The following is a 16,083-nucleotide window of genomic DNA, read 5'->3' on the forward strand; positions in this document are numbered from 1 at the left end:
TGGGGGTTCGGTATCTTGCTTAAGGGTACCTCGGCAGTGCTCTGAAGGTGTCCTGGCACCTCCCCCTGCTGCCTGAAAACCAAAAGTTTTGTCCGCCCGGGGTCTTGAACCGAAACCAGGCCTAGCTACCGCTGCCACCGAGACAAGGAACTAAAAGCTAAAAACACTTTTTAATCTAAACGCCATCAAAAGTGTGTTCAGAAAGCAAAAGAAACGGCTCAACTTTCTGTTGTGTGTTGCAAGTCTCTTGCCACAGCTTTGTGGCGAAGGGCTCATTTGGCATTAATGCCACATAAGTGGATCAAAAAAGCAACACAAACCCACCCGTCACTGGAAATTATATTAACTGCAGGCCAGATAAGCACATTATAACAACTTACAAGACTCTATAATTAGAACGTGCCAAAAAAGAAGCCTTTTGGATCCAGCAGCTGAAGCATTGATGGTCTGGCCTTTCCATCAAAGCCTAACGTCCCACACGCTGCTTGTTGTCCATCCTTACAAGGCACGATGCATTCGGTTTTAATACATAAATAAAAACGTCACGGATTCATTTGCGGGCGGTTTTGGGAGCCAGAATAAAACAAGTAGCAGCTTCGCGTTTGCCAGAATGAATCATGGCAGCGGTCTGAGGGGAACTGATGGATATTTTTCTATCTCTTAGGTTTAGGAACTTTATCAGAATGCTGTCGAACAACTTAGCCTTGGCTTTATAAAAGCTCTGCATGGCAATCATCAGTGAACTGAAAATATTAGCATAGAAAGAGGCTCTGTGATGAGAGCGCGGACAGACCGTAAGACATTTTCTGTCTGTCAATAGCGAGATGGGAAATATAGACTGATATAAGATCAAGGGACAGTCTGTTGGGAACTGGGCTGAGGAGTGGGGGGGGTTCTGGGTTCGAGCCCCAGTGCAGATAAAACATGGAAGGTGTTCTCGTGGTAGGGGGAGGTGCCAGAGCACCTTCAGAGCACCGCCCAGGTATCCTGCCATGACCTGGGGACTCATCCAGGGGGGGACCCACCTACACGCATTGTGGACCCTCCCCGTGATCCCGAAAGGGATAAAGTGGTTAAGAAGACGAGACGAGATGAAATCTGGGCCGTGTGACTGACCTCTCCAACACACTTTCAAAGGTGCTCAAGCAACTGTGGCAGTGTCCACTTTGTCATCGGTCTAGGTTCGCTTTTATCTGACGAACACACACTTGCATGCAGAGACACTACTCACCTGCGGAGACAGGGCAGTGGGGGGCTGCGTGAAGAGTGTGGAATGGGCTGCCGACCGTAGGCCATGTGCTCTCCTGACAGGCTGATGCGTGAGAGGAGCAGACAGAACCTCCTGCTGAAGAAAAGAAACAATCAAATAACACACCGTCAGGCTTGGAGAGCATCCTAATTAGCTCAAATGGAAACACAGCGGACTGATCACAACCCGATTGGAATCACGTCACACCATCAAACCAGTCCCCATCGTGAGGCGAAGAGCCTAACTAAGAGCTAAAGAGAAGCTTAAAATAATGAGGCGTGAAAGCGGTTTTTTAATTGTGTATTCCCACCACAGATTTGCTTCTGTTGTTGCCATTCAGCATGCGTGAATACAAGGAAGTAGAGGTCATGAGGCTGCTGTTCTGGCTGTGGATGAGATAAGTCGGCTCGCCTGCCACTACCGGTACTTACATTTTTAACTGGAGGCTCTGAAAAACCCACCAGAAGAGCATTTATCTGGCTTTGTTGGGAACCGCTGAGCCCAGACAGCTTACCGTTCCTCTTATTAGCATATGAAGAAGTGGATGTTTAACAGAAAACACAAACCACACCATCATCCGCATGTTAATCCTCATACTGTGGCATGCATCTCGTTTTGTTAAGTGATTGGCAACTTAAATATCTGTATAGCAGCACAAATATACAGACTCTACAGCATTTATCAGCTATATTTACCCTCACCAGCTGTAGACGCTTTGATTTTTCTGTGCGTGTCTCATTGGATGCGTGTGATTCTCAGTACTAAAATGACGAGAATACCTTAACCTTCCATTTCATATATGCGCTGCGATGCTCCCGGCCTCCCGGCACCGAGGGAGAAAAAGGGAGCGACAAAGTGGGATCATTTTTCTCGATAAAGCCTGAGAGGAACGTGTCTGCAATCCACTAACGTTTCATATCGGCCACAAACATTACATCTTCTATACCGGCAGCCATTGATGTGTTTAACAATGACAGATCTCCATCTCAGGCTCAAAAGACGTAGGAAATTCACTCTCCAAAACAATTTTGATGGATGTCTCGATTATTTTGGCCCAATATGAGTTGTGTTGCTGTGCTACATTGCGTAAATGAAGCTGTTCTCATTTCTCTCTTTGATTAGCGTAGTTTGAATGCACTGAAACACATATTCACAATTATTCTAGTCAAATTAAAATGATTTAACCTGCATTAATCAAACTTTATTGAACGACTTTGTTCATCGTCATCTTCCAACAAAGATTTCCCCCCATAAACATGTTGATTATGTTACAGACGAATTCGATGTTTGGATTCAACCACCTGGTCTCGCGCCATTTTGGCCAGATTATGATTTACGGTGTTGGGTACTGAAGTGGACCATCATGACCAGCACAGCAGTTAGCAGATGTGATTGACTACACATAACTGCAAGAACGTGGAAAAAAATGACTTTCTAAATTCTAATTCAACTGTTATCTGCCCTGCTGCTCTTTAAATGCTCCTGCAGAGTCTCTAATGACGCATTCATTGGGCCTTTTCAACTGTTCCAGCCTGGGTAATGAAGGTCTGAACCAGCGAACCCTCATCAGAACCTGTTAAGTTCTTAACCTGTTAAGAACTATTGATATTTTCCCCCTTGGTTTCTCCCTTCCTGCGACTGCAAACAAGCAAAATTAATTCCCCAAATGACCCAAGGGCACTTGCTGAAACAGCCGTTTCAGAGCAAAGTTCTACAGCGTTGAGGCGGACACTGGACCTGGGGACTGAGGATTACAGCTAGGAGTAGCACCCAAAGATGGTTGCTGCCTTCAGACACTCTAAAGCCGCTCTCACACCAAAGCTTTGTGTGCACGTGGCCTTTTTAAACATGGGTAAACGTGTTAATAACGGGTGAGGGGAAAAGGGTGTAAGATGTGTGCATGAACTGGAAGCAGCCTACTCTGGTCCGGTACTGGGAGAAGGAAATCTGTCGTGTAATTATTGCAGCAGCGGCTCTGCCAAACAACCAGACTGATTCATTTTCATCCACGCAGAAAACCCAAAGCTGCAGCAACACATTTACTTCATAAAATGGCCCTTTTTTTACGCGATAAGCTCCAGTTCTAATAAAACACAGCAGATTTGTTTCTTATTTTAAAAATAACTCAAAGCCTCCCAGAGTAGCCCGAATCTGGGTGCATGTGGCCTGTTTGTGTGTCACAAACTCTTCACCGATTGGCTGGTTGAACTGATCAGGAGCTGGAGGATGACAGCCACACGCTGGGGTACCTGGGAGCTTGTAGCGAGGAGACACAATTCTTTTTAGATATTACGATATTGATGAGCAGGGATGAGATCGTGGGACAGGGTGATCCTGACGATGTTGGGTCCTCAATAAAAATAATAGCACAATCTTCACCATACTGCAAGAAAACGAACAAATTCCCATCGCAGTAACATCTGAGGTCTCATTTCCTGAAGTAAAGTAAAAAGAAACTAAAAAATTCAGTGTAGTTTTTAATTTTCATTATTCTGTCTATTTCAAAAGCTGGGGACTGTCTTTAAATACTCGGCAGCACCAGGGAGACACTTTTCAACCAAAACGAGACAAAAATAAGCGCAGCCGGTGCACCTGAACTGGCCTTGGAGAGTCAGTGTAAAATATGCATTTTTCACACCCTCCTCATTTATTTCATTATTATTCACGTGTCATTCCAAAAAACACAATAATTCTACAGTTAAGACATACAATTACCTACTTTATACAGTATTTCATCGCAGTTCAGCCTCATTTACAAAGATGTCACACAGTTATTTTCACTGCTGACAGTAGAGACATGTCAAAAAAACACCTTGGTCACATCAGAAAAGGAAGACAACAAGAATGGATGCACTTACTCCTGTTTAACTAACTTAATGAGACTATACAGGAAATTCCAGTATGACCTCGCTGCTCTCCCAGCAGAAATATGGGGAGCAGAACAGACCTGGGAGGATAAAGCAGCAAGCATGTGGTGATGTAACGGTTAAATCTGCCCCAACTGGGGTTGGCGACGGTTGGAAATAGTAATGACTGCTGACAGCCTGCATTATCAGCACCGGCACAACACACCCAGAACACTAGCTGTTTGTCCTCTCTCCATCTGGAAAAAGACAGAGCACCAACGACAGTCAAGGTAACAGACTGAGGAACAGCTTTTCCCCCCCGAGCTGAAGCCTCCGTCAACAGCCCCCCCCCACTATCGTCACACATAAACACAACTATAAATAACTGCTGAAGCCCATTATAGACAGTGTGGCATCACTGAACTTCAACTCTGCTGTAATGTTTAATAAAGATGGTGAATTGTTCTTTTACACCTCTGATTGTGATGATTGTGATCTTCACTATGGAACCCGTGCGTTCTGGATGACATGGAGGCTGCGTAAATATTCAAATCGTATTCAAAGATTCCCAGCGGTTTGAGACCAGAGCCAAGAGTGATTTGTTAGTAACACGTGGCTCACGATTACTTCTGGAAGGTTCCCCGTCAGTCACATTTATGTGCACGGTGAAACAAAGAAGGAACAAAGGCGAATGAGAAGAGAATTTTGAACTAAATAGAAATAATTAACAGATAAAAAGGAATGCAAAAATACACAGCAAATTTTACAACTCATTGCTGCTGGGAACAGGCGGAAGCAGGAAGTTGAGTTGACCTCCGAGGTGTGCGGACCAGGGGCGGGAGAGGAGGCGCAGGCTATTTCTGTTGATTAGATGGCCACAGAGAGCAGCTGCTCTCACAAGATACCGACCCCGTCCGCACAGAACGATTGTGGCGCCTCAAACACACCACTTTATTCTCCCGACCTGAAAAACAGCAGCTGCAAACAGGGGTGTCCAGAAACAAACCAGAAACGCTATCAGACGCTGAGAAGAGCAGCAGCTTCTGATCATTACAGGCAGATCCGGGAATTCCAATGAGTTAAAGAGTTATCTGTGTGGGAGCAATAAAAAAGTTGCTATTACAAAATTATTACCATGAGACTGCAACATGAATGATGAAGCTCCACCCGAGCAGGAAATACCTTTTTAGATTAGGCTAATTATGTTTTTTTAAATCAATGTAAAACCAGGCCAAAATGGTGCCTTAAATGAAGTGTCTGTTCATCCCTATAGGCCCCACGTACGTCTGAGCGTCCCCTGTGAAACAGAGGCTTCACTGTCCCTGCCTTTATTTAATTTTCCAGAGAAATGAGAAGTCGGTGCCTAGTCCTAACCTTCAAATCTGTCTTTTGCTATGAGCAAGTAGATTTTGGTTTGGACGCACCGACCGTGAGTTTCACCACTACATTTCAGAGACCACAACCATTTACCACCCGCACTTTCTGAGTGGCGCGGCACCGGAAGGACCCTTCGCCTTCCACATATCGATTCCATGCCTGACTTATGACACGCCACGTTATGAGCTCGCAGCCGGCCCCGGGGGATCAATCTCCCCCAATCGCACGCACACCAGACCTAAAGCTCGAGGGCCCAGCGGTCCTCTCAGCCTTTAGCAATCAGGCCTTTTTGCTATCCGACATGCTTCACATGTTGTCAGGCTGCTGTTCATGACACCCGAGCACAGGCTGACCTGTGGGGAGACGCCCCGACGCGTCTACCGCGGCTCCCAGACGGCGTCGTGCTCCTGCTCTCCATCACCTCGGTAGATTCCGTGCCCAAACGGTCGAGATCATCAGCAGCTCCGATTACTGAAGAGGCATTCTCCTTATGAGGCTGTCTCACAGCTGTCTGACTAATAGTTTGTTTAGGATGTTGCACATGCTAAGTCAAGCAACTTGTGGCACAGCGGTGAAACAGACACGTGGGCATGCCAAAACTGTGCGTTCTAAACTCTGCCTTGCAAGGTCAGGGGACTTCCAAACACAGGCAGCGTTTCAAGCTTTAAAAGGAAAAAAAGAGCTGAGCCAGAGCTCTTCCATAGCTTTCCAAAACAAATCAACACATCGTTTTGCTTTCATAAAAACCAGTTGTACGAAATTTCGCACAACCGCATTATTTTTGAAAACAAAAAGCTTTGAACTGCGTGCGGAAGTGTGTGGTGAAAATAACGCCCGCGGTTTCAGCTCCGCGCCGAGTCTTCAGCTGCAGAGCTAAGGCGACAGAGAGGCCGGCCGCGGGCGTGCGTCTGCGTCTGTGCATTCAGGCAGCAGATCACATGTCGCCCTGTGGTCGGAGGAGCTGCTGAGAGATAATTAATCAGAGACAAGTAAGTGAGGATGCCGATTGTTCCCATTTAATGGAGTTAACTGGTACAGCAGATGGTAGATGGGAAAACATCCTACAGAGAAAGAAGGCAGCTAATTTTAACCCAATGGCACGAATACCTACAGCGGCCAAATATTGCGGTGCACGGACTGACGCGCGGACCCTCCCCGATTGATTTCCCGCGACCCGATCTTGAGATATTCAATGACACTGCATCACTTATCGCGAAATTTAACTCTGATCTGGGTATTTTTCCATCCTCTTATCTTTCCCCCTCCGTTGTCAGTCCCGCCATGCTCACCCGTCCCCTCTCCATCTCCTGTGCTAGCCAGGGTAAGGCTGCCCGCCCCAGGGTGGAGAAGAGGGGGCTGAAGGAGGGCGAACTGCAGCCAATCACAGGCCACTAAGCAGATAGATGAGGCACATGAGATAAGAGAGGATGAGGAGAGTTTAATGAAATTCCCAGCACATTAAGAGCAGCCTGTTACCAGTGTCTGCAGCCACCGGTGAGGCTGAATGACCGCTCTCCAACCAAAGTCTTTAACGGCTGAGGAGAATTGATCCAGTTACAGGGGTTTTGTTCACGACAGACAGAAAAACCGAGGAGCTGCACATCAGCAGGGTGGGCAGTGAATTCACTTCCTCTCTCAAGGACATTTCTGTGCACGTGTGCGTCTTTGTTTCGCGCTCCTACAGGGCTGGATGGAGAAATGAGCTGAGCCACGTCGTGGGGCTCCTTCAAGCCAATATAATCGGAACTGAAGGTGGGAGAGCTGTGTGGTCACGCGATGACATCTTCATTTATCAAGAGCCCACGTGCGCGCATCCCTACGCAGCCCTCTGCTTTAGCTGCTGCTTTACGTGGGTTGCGCACACACCGCCCACCGAGCAAAAGCAGGGTCAGGAAGGCGGAGTCTGCATGGAGGGAAGCTGGCAGCGTCTCCGGCTGCATCAGAGATGAATGGGCGGGCTACAAATCGCCCTCATTCATAATGGAGTACAGCAACACGGTACCTCCTTCCCCAGGTTTCTCGGGGACAAAGAATCGCATAAAATCTTAGACAGTGGGTGGTTCCGCTCATGCAGCAGGGAGACCAATATAAACGGGCTGGCAAGTAATCCTCAATCTACAAATACAATTTCTGATGTGCAGCCTCGGGTTTTACCCAAAGTAAAAAGAGTACAAACAGAGAGAGAGCTGGAACGTTCTGGAAACCTCAAAATCAGACAGGGTTTACGTGATCACGCCTCGTCTTTGTTCCAAAAGCCTTGTCAAGGACATCAGAGCCGACAAACCCGATAATCGGCTCGCTATTCGAAAGACACTGCACTGACAGGGTGAGAGATGGTTGCATGGAGTGCGATTAATCTCACATAAAAGGCACGCATGTCTTCACACGTGCCGCTCACGCTAGTGATCAGGGGTACCCAGTAGAAGCGGAGGTGTGAGGGGGTGGAAGCTGAGACGCATGTGTGAGAGTGGTGAACATCATCTGCCTCAGAGAGGAGAAAAAACAAGCTAAGAGAGAGATATCTGCTCTTTGTGTCTGTGCTGTAGCCATAACAAAGAGCGAACCAACAGCAACTGTGAACGCCACAAATAGCCCGACCTGCTATTTGACCCACCATTTTTCCCTCATGCCTTCTCAGCTTCGATTCCACGTTGAGCCTGTCCTTGTTCAATTCAACCATGAACCTGAATTTTTATGGGCCTGGTTAAAATGAGCTTTACAAAGCTGGTTAGCTTGTTCAGTACATACAAGAAGCTTAACTGTCCACTTCATTCAATAACAACAGAATATTATGACTGAGAGGTGCACCAGGGTCCAAAAAAAGTCAATATTGGATGTATATTCAATGTGCTAAATAAACATAATGGCACAGGCCTACAAGACAAGACAGATATACCAACATCACACAGAAGTCGCAGTACCCAGTATGAAATTCAGGGAATTTCCAGCGCAGCTCTCGGCCCATGTAAACCACGCTACTGCTAATTATGCTGTAACAATGACCTTTCCAAATCACAATATGTCAAACCACAAATGACAGCATAAGGACAGTAAAGATAAAGGGCTGCTACCAACAATAGAGTACACTAGTGTGAAAATGGCTACAGAAGCATCATCGAGAAGGTGAAACTCACACCACGTAGCACATATTTTTTGAAATATTTTAATTACCATCAGAATCCATCATGGTTTATTATACACCAAGCACGGCCTCAACATCACTTGACTGAAGGGTTTTTTTGTACTTTCTGTCCGTTGCTTGTTAGCGCACTCGAGATTAACCCGAGTACCCCCTCTCCAACTTCAAGAGACCACTGTGCTGATGTCAGCTTTACACTGGCCAGTACAAAGACACTAGGCATGAAAAGATTCATGAAAGCCCCCAAATTCAGTCGATTTAAGGCTGCAGTAACTGTTAAAACCCACCTACGCTGACGCACAAACTAACTCCGGTGAGTTAGAATAGAACAGCTGAGCACAAAATGTGGCGGAGGTTGGAACCAAAAATAAATGGAGGAAGGAAACCATTCTAGTCTGGTGTGATACCCATTCCTGCGCATGACTTATGAAAAGAAGCTGAATGGAAACTAGCGCTGCGCTGCTCATATCCTGCTGCAATGACATAACCTTTGATTCTCTGTTTCAGCGGGTAACCCAGGCAACAGGAGCGCCAGGACCTTTGAGAAGCTACAATAACCTGCAACATCTACTTAGCTACAGGGAATTCTTTCTTTTTAAATATCTTAAATGCCAAATTGTTTATTTGAGCGATACCTACTACCTAATCCCCCCCCCCGAACTTATCATTCATCCTCCTCTGCAGACTTCTCCTTCCATTCAGGCTACATCCTTGTTGGGATTTACAAAGGATTTCCCTCGGGATGCAGGCTGGGAAAGAGTTGAAAGCTCAGCTGGAGGTACATCAGTGATCCACTGATGCTCAGCTCAGCTCCTCACTTCTCCTCACTCTTGGAATACTTTCCCTGGGAAATCAGCCAGACTGACGCCCGATCTCTGCATTTCTCTGTATACAGGTAGAATTTCCCCCAGTAAGAACAAGAGAAACATTAAGGGGAGAAATGTAAAATAGAGAACAGCACAGGGAAATTCAGAATTCCCTGTTTTGGTTCGGTGCCTCGGCGTGAACGTTGACAGTGACATCACGGCAACTCGTGAATAAGGACCGACGGTTCTGACATCACCGAGCGAGGGAGGCCCAGTTGTGTGTGTTCCCACCCAAAACTGTAACACACCACTCGGGGATCGAAGCACAGAAAGACAGAAAATGGTGGGAAAGCGCTACAGACTTTAGCATTATTTGCATTTTAAGCTGAGAGATGCTTCACATTCACAGCTCAGTTCGTGTTGCTGCATCAGACGGTGACAAACACGACCGCTGCGGCAACACCAGAGGGTTTTTTGTCAGAGGAAAACTCAGTCTTCCATCTCAAAGGAAATGCATCGGCCATCTCATCAATCCCGTTTTTGGGCTGGTGGACATCGAGTAACCTGCAAAAGGATGAGAAATGAAATGCCAAGGCCCCCAGCCCTGCGTCGAGTCTTTGCACTCACACCTTTGTTAGCGTCCGCACAAAACAACTTGGAAAGCAGCTCTACACAGCATGTTATTATAGCACAACTGGCTCTTGAACACACACGGATTTGCATGTTTGGAGGATGGTATGCAGCCAGGTCACCGCTCATCTTCTCTGACGGAAGGTCGAGGGACTGGCGCGCTGCTTTTGGACCACCGTGTGTGGAATGAGGATGAGAAACCTCAAGCGTTACTGAGGTCAACAGCTTCTTCCGCCACATCGGTCAAGGTGAGAGTGTGTATGCGGACATGCGTGAATGGGAAGGAAAATACTTGTTTTCTCCATGTGTCTCTATGCTGCCAATCAGCGGCTCCGTCAGCGCATCAGGATGAGGGAAAACGACAATCTGACAACGCTGCGGGGTCCTGCTGATGGTGCTAATTAGCCAATTGGTTGGTGCAAACATCTGTTTAATTAACGCCAAACAGTAATTGGAAGATGAACGTCAATAAACAATAAATAAACTCAATGAAGCAGTCTTTTGGACATAAAGACATGTATTTTTCTGAATTACTGACATGGTACGATAGAACCATGGAGAACAGTGTTGCATACGTGCAAGTGTTGAGGCGTGTGTGCAGGCGTGTGTGCAGGCGTGTGTGCAGGCGTGTGTGCAGGCGTGTGTGCAGGCGTGTGTGCAGGCGTGTGTGCAGGCGTGTGCTGCTGCTTCAGTTGTAATTTTGTTTTCGTTCCTAGACTAGAACTAGTTCAGGTGGTGTCAGCTGACTCGGTTGGACTGTTCCTCCCTGAGCTCACTGACCAATCAGAAGAAAAGGAAGTCGATGAGAGGACAGAGGCGGATGGAACGTTCACCCCGATCTTGAAAGGAGAAGGTTGAGTATTCCGTGAATCCTTAATGGGATTACGAGCTCTTTAAAGTGGCTCCACTGGAGTCCGAGATTAAAAAGTTAATGTTTATTTATGAGTAAAATGTGCCTTCTGTAATTAATAACCAAGCACCCGAGCCGGTGCACACAAACACAGCACTTAATTGCTGTATTTTTGCCGAAACGCCGTCTTTGGAGCCTTTGTTGTGCTGCTCTTGACACTTATCTTGAACCAGACACGACTGCATCACTCCTACGCTCTCATGATCTCCAAACTGACCTTCACACACAAGAACACACAACAGCTCTTTATTACACAGGCTACAGCATCAGAATGTACAGACCAAAAAATGATGGATAGCCTCATTATTGAGTTCCCGTAAGAGATTCGCTGCAAATTATTATGTGTAAGAAGACTATTAAACTAGAATTCAGTTGTTCTGTGCCAGTGGATCTATAATAGATCATTAGAACCTGGGGTCATTTCTTCACACGTTAAGGGGGGAAAGGCAGCTATGATAATACCAACACAACAAAACAAGCAAACAAAAAACAAACAAACAAAGCCATTATATGATGATAAAAACACACAGATTTTCATCCTGGGGTCAAATCTGTCCTCATTATAACTGGGCTGAGATGCTCTGTGTGTTTGCTAGTGTGATATACAAGCGTAACCGTTGCTGTAATTACAGCAGCCCAAAACTCACGTAATTGAATTTCAGAAGGTGTGAATATCGAGTCCACATATTGGAGAGGACAAACTGTGCAGTTACACCACAGGATTATAGATGGTGGGTATCATGAAGTCTTCCATTCTGGAGGTTATTATATTGTATTTTGGTATCAGAGTCCTGTTTTAAATGCTGTAACACCTTCAAAGGTGTCCATCTGTGCTGTCTTTTGACTTCAGGCTGGAGCCTGGTGCAGCTGCCTTCAGGCGAAAGGTGGGCTACACCCTGGAGAAGTGGCCACATACCACAAAAAAATCATTCACAATCACCTTAGCTCAATTTAGAGTCCCCAATTCCCCAAATGCATGTCTTTGGAAAGTGGAAGTGCCAACTACTGCACCAAGGAGCTGCCCTTATGCAAATATGAAAATAAATCATATGGTGTTCCATTAGATAGCCTTAAAATTGGGATTTCTATGTTAAATCCAAATCTAAAATCACCTTGTTTAAAATGAGCAGTGGCACAGCTGCATGATTTTGAATCTAAGTGAGATCCAGCAGACCTGGATGTAACATGTACGTCCTGTAGTTTCAAACCTGTAACATGGTAGTTTGGCCATAATTCCCAGGCCTCGTTACTTTGCTCTAATACGATTCTGTGGTCAACACCTCCTACTCTCAGAGACACACAGAACACTACTTGGATGACTTGTTAATGGGAACGAGGCCCCATGGTGCTGAGACAGCAATAATGCAGACTTCACTGCACCCAATCACACATCTCACCCTCCCCAGCCCCTTCGTGGACACATGGCCAAGCTCTCTGAAGGAGACGTGGCAATCGCGCCCGTCTCCACCTATTGATCAACCAGTGCTGACAAAGGACTTAATGAAAAGCAAAGATTAAATAAGCCTTAACTGCTGAGAAAAGACAGTAAACAGGAAGACATAAAACACACCCAGGACTTGAGGATGACTGATGATGGGGCTTGTTGTGACCTGTTTGACTCGCCTCCGTGTTCCAGCAGATTGCTTCAATAAAGGAAATGAACTCAGAGTCGAGGTTTGGAGTCCATCGTTGGGCCGAGCTTCAGTCCTTTCCGTTGAAGGGAGTAAATAGACCAGAGCGAAAGCTCAAGAATTCTCATTTGCAGAAGAGAAACGATGATGGAGAAAACAGAGACAGCGAGGTCACGCAAACCTGAGGGAAACAGGACAGTGGAGGATAAGAACGGAGGCCGAGTCTGTCCTCATGGGTGACGGACATCCACGTGACCCTTTCGGACCCGTCGCCATCACAGAGCAACGCGCGGCGGCTTAAGTGCCGTCACTGAACCGCAGCCACAGAAACAATCATTGTTTAAGAATCCAGAGCTTCCAGTCAAACAAGAGGTCACCGAGTGACAGAGGACATCATTGATTTTCTTAAATTTTCTCTTAGAGGACACAATCAATAAAGGTTCCTGGGAAAGAACAATATTACTGTATTTGTCTTTCAAAACATGATCTTCCGATAGAGATGTAAAGCAAAATTCTCATACATAAACCACTCATTGGTCCAGTTATACTGCACAGATAAATGAACAATGTAATTAATTTTAACATCCCTGCAAACATTTGACACCAGTTGTGCTCAAGTACAATGTATGAAAAGAATGACTGAAAAGTGCTCATTATAGCTGTTAAATCTGCATAAACCACAGTCATGAATGCCAAAAACCCAGGGTGGGCTGGAGAAATTAAAAGAAAAAGGAGCGAAAGGCAGCGGCGGGCCTGGCCTGGCGCCCCAATAATCTGCCATAAACACACAAGTCCTCCCGAGTCAGCGCAGACGTCTCCCAGCCACAATGACCTCGACGCACGAATAATGCCACCGCTCGCCGTGCATCCCGTTTAGCCGTGACGGCCAAAGCCGCGACTGTGACCCAACACTTGCGGACCCGCTCTGAAATGGATGCAGCTCTGCCTGCAGCAGTGCAGCCATCAGAGCAGACGCCGGTCCGATGTCAAAGCAGTGGGACAGAAGAGTGCGACGGGCTCGTCAAACCGCGTGCACTGAGCATGTTTAGCTTTTCAGACGTTCCTCCTTAAAATGAAATATGATTCATATTCTTTCAATGTTTAAAAAGCAGATTTAGTTTAAACCATAACTCAATGGGGCAGAACTTTGACATTAACAACCCAGTAATGGATTACTCATTCCCTTCTCAGACAACTTGGACCAACATATAAATTATTGACAGAGCAATTACATCCTAATCACATGTCGGGGCCCTTCAAAGCTCCTATTTCACCAACATACACGCCACTTGTTTATTAGAAGGGTACTAAAATTTCAGCCATTGTTGTATTTTTTTGCGTTTCTGAAAGTAGCTGCAAAACCTAAAATTGCTCATTTGAATGAGTTGTTTTAATTATCGCATGCAAGTGCAGTTTTGCTGGAAAGAGGCTAATGTTGGGCTGATGGGGCTCATGTTAGACAGACACAGTGATGCTGGCAGCTCTGCTGGCAGTAAGAGGGGGGGCAACGATGAGCAGCGGCCCTTGTTGCCTCATTTCTCTTCTGTGCAGGAGGTGAGCCTGGGGTCAAGGGAACCCTCACACGCAATCCCATCTTTCCTTTGTACCACCACCAGCCATTAAAGCAGCAACGCTAGCAACGATTTCAATTATGCGCAGCTTCGCCGTTGACGGGATGAGCGTCAGCACTCGTGCCCCTCTTTGCTCGACTCGCTCTGGCTGCTCCAATAAGATTGTTTTTCTATTTTTTCGCTGCTCAGTCGTAATTTGTGGATCTGGCAGATGGTTTCAATTCAATAAAGCAGCAGCACATGAGTGGGAGCATGATGGGGTAGACTGATTCAGGGATCTGCAGCTCTGACACACCGCTATTGTGGAGAAGCCGTGCGTGCTATAATGCGTTTTCAATTCCATTAACAGACACATATTTAATGTGGAGTGAGGGGTTTACCTCTGGGTAAAGGTCTGAAGAGTCCAGATATCTCCAGTAATAATAACCAGCACAACACAAGTTTAATTCTGCACTAGTATAACGGCTGCACTTTAGCTCCTTGTATTAATTTTAGCATGAGATTTTGCAAAAACCCAGAATGTCTTGGAGGGAGAAAACTTGTCCTATGTTCCTTCTAACTTAATGGGTCAAATCTAGCTCTGGAAGGCAATCGAGATGGGTTCACGGAGGGCTGATGCATCTCATCTGCCTCTCACGTGGTAAATTTTGTAATGAGATCCATGGAGCCAAAGGAAAGGAGACATTAGCATACATATTCACATCGTGACCATTTGTAATTAAAGTTATTCCATTTTCAGGGCCCTCTGCCCCACGATTTAACCGACCAATGTTGCCACTGCCCCTAAGCATTTCACACAACACTAAACACAGGCATACAGATAAAAGGATGCTTTCCAAAATAGCCATCAGCAACAGAAACAAAGCAGGAGACTTCATCCTACAGTGATGGGGTATAGATACTGCACGTCCTGCTGCTTCACAACTGAAGCCGCAGCATCTGGATCCTCCTCTCGAGGGTGTCGGCAGGAAGAGGCTAATTCTTTTGCCAGGATGGGAAACCTCCTGGTTGCTACTGACAGACCTTGTAAATGACACCGGCAACCCGAGATGGCAGAAGACAGCTCTTCAGCTGGGACTCACCGACCCACTAAGTGTGGTGCTTTTTTAAAAAAAAACAACAAGATTTACCGTCCACGCCTTCAATCAAGATAAATCCGCCTGGTTTCATTCATGCTGCTCGTTAGGGTGCACGAAAAAAAATGAAGCCATGACCTTCAGCTGCACCTTCGGCAGCTGCACCTGCCCTCCTGGCAGAGGACGCCGACCAACCCAGCATCCCAGAGCGGGGAGAGGGAACCAAACACGGCGCCATTTATCATCAGGTTACACGTTGGCCTAGTTTAATGTCCCTTTCACACATGCTGGGCCACACAGAAACACGGGAGGCAGCTAATTAGTCTAGGCACACAGCAGAGGTTCACGAGTCCTTTTACACTTCACGGGTGAAACCCCCCCTCATGGGAGAACTAGTGAATTCATCACAACAGTCTCACCCAACAGAGAAAAACACCTCTGATGAGCACAAGAACATGAGGCTCTTGAGGGTAAATGTGGGGGGCATGCCTAAGTGCCTGACACAGAAGCAATCCACCCTGCAGGACAGTTATTCTGACCATGGGGCAAATAGCTGGGGAGTGTGTGAAAGGTTTCTGCTGAGAGCAAAGGGAAATTAAAGTGCAGGGGAAGGAGGACACGGACTGGTTCAGGTCTGCAGAGGAACAGGGAGGACTTCAGTCGCTCGGTAACCAAATTACCTGGAAAAAACACTGTTATAGAATGCATACAATTCTGTTTGTCCTCTGGTGTATTTAAGACGCTACACAATAAAACACAGCTTATCTCACTGTTGACGTAGAATCCCAGTGACGGATAGTCTAAGCAGGATATGACATCACAGGAGTGATCGCCGCGTCGACACGAGC

The 16,083-nt window shown here is 46.4% G+C and overlaps 1 protein-coding gene across 2 annotated transcripts in view; it reads right to left on the minus strand.

Annotated features, from left to right (window-relative positions):
- The window catches only part of mcu (mitochondrial calcium uniporter), a 38,403-nt gene that overhangs the window by 18,784 nt on the left and 3,536 nt on the right, over positions 1-16,083 (minus strand). Inside the window, exon 2 of one of the 2 annotated variants that reach the window (XM_011603458.2) lies at positions 1,232-1,342. In XM_011603458.2, the coding sequence (XP_011601760.1) occupies positions 1,232-1,342 (111 nt within the window). Of the gene's footprint in view, positions 1-1,231; positions 1,346-16,083 lie in introns of both variants that reach the window. The other variant, XM_003964212.3, reaches the window with a different exon arrangement.

Source organism: Takifugu rubripes, chromosome 4 (assembly GCF_901000725.2).
Source record: "Takifugu rubripes chromosome 4, fTakRub1.2, whole genome shotgun sequence".
NCBI lineage: Eukaryota > Metazoa > Chordata > Actinopteri > Tetraodontiformes > Tetraodontidae > Takifugu > Takifugu rubripes.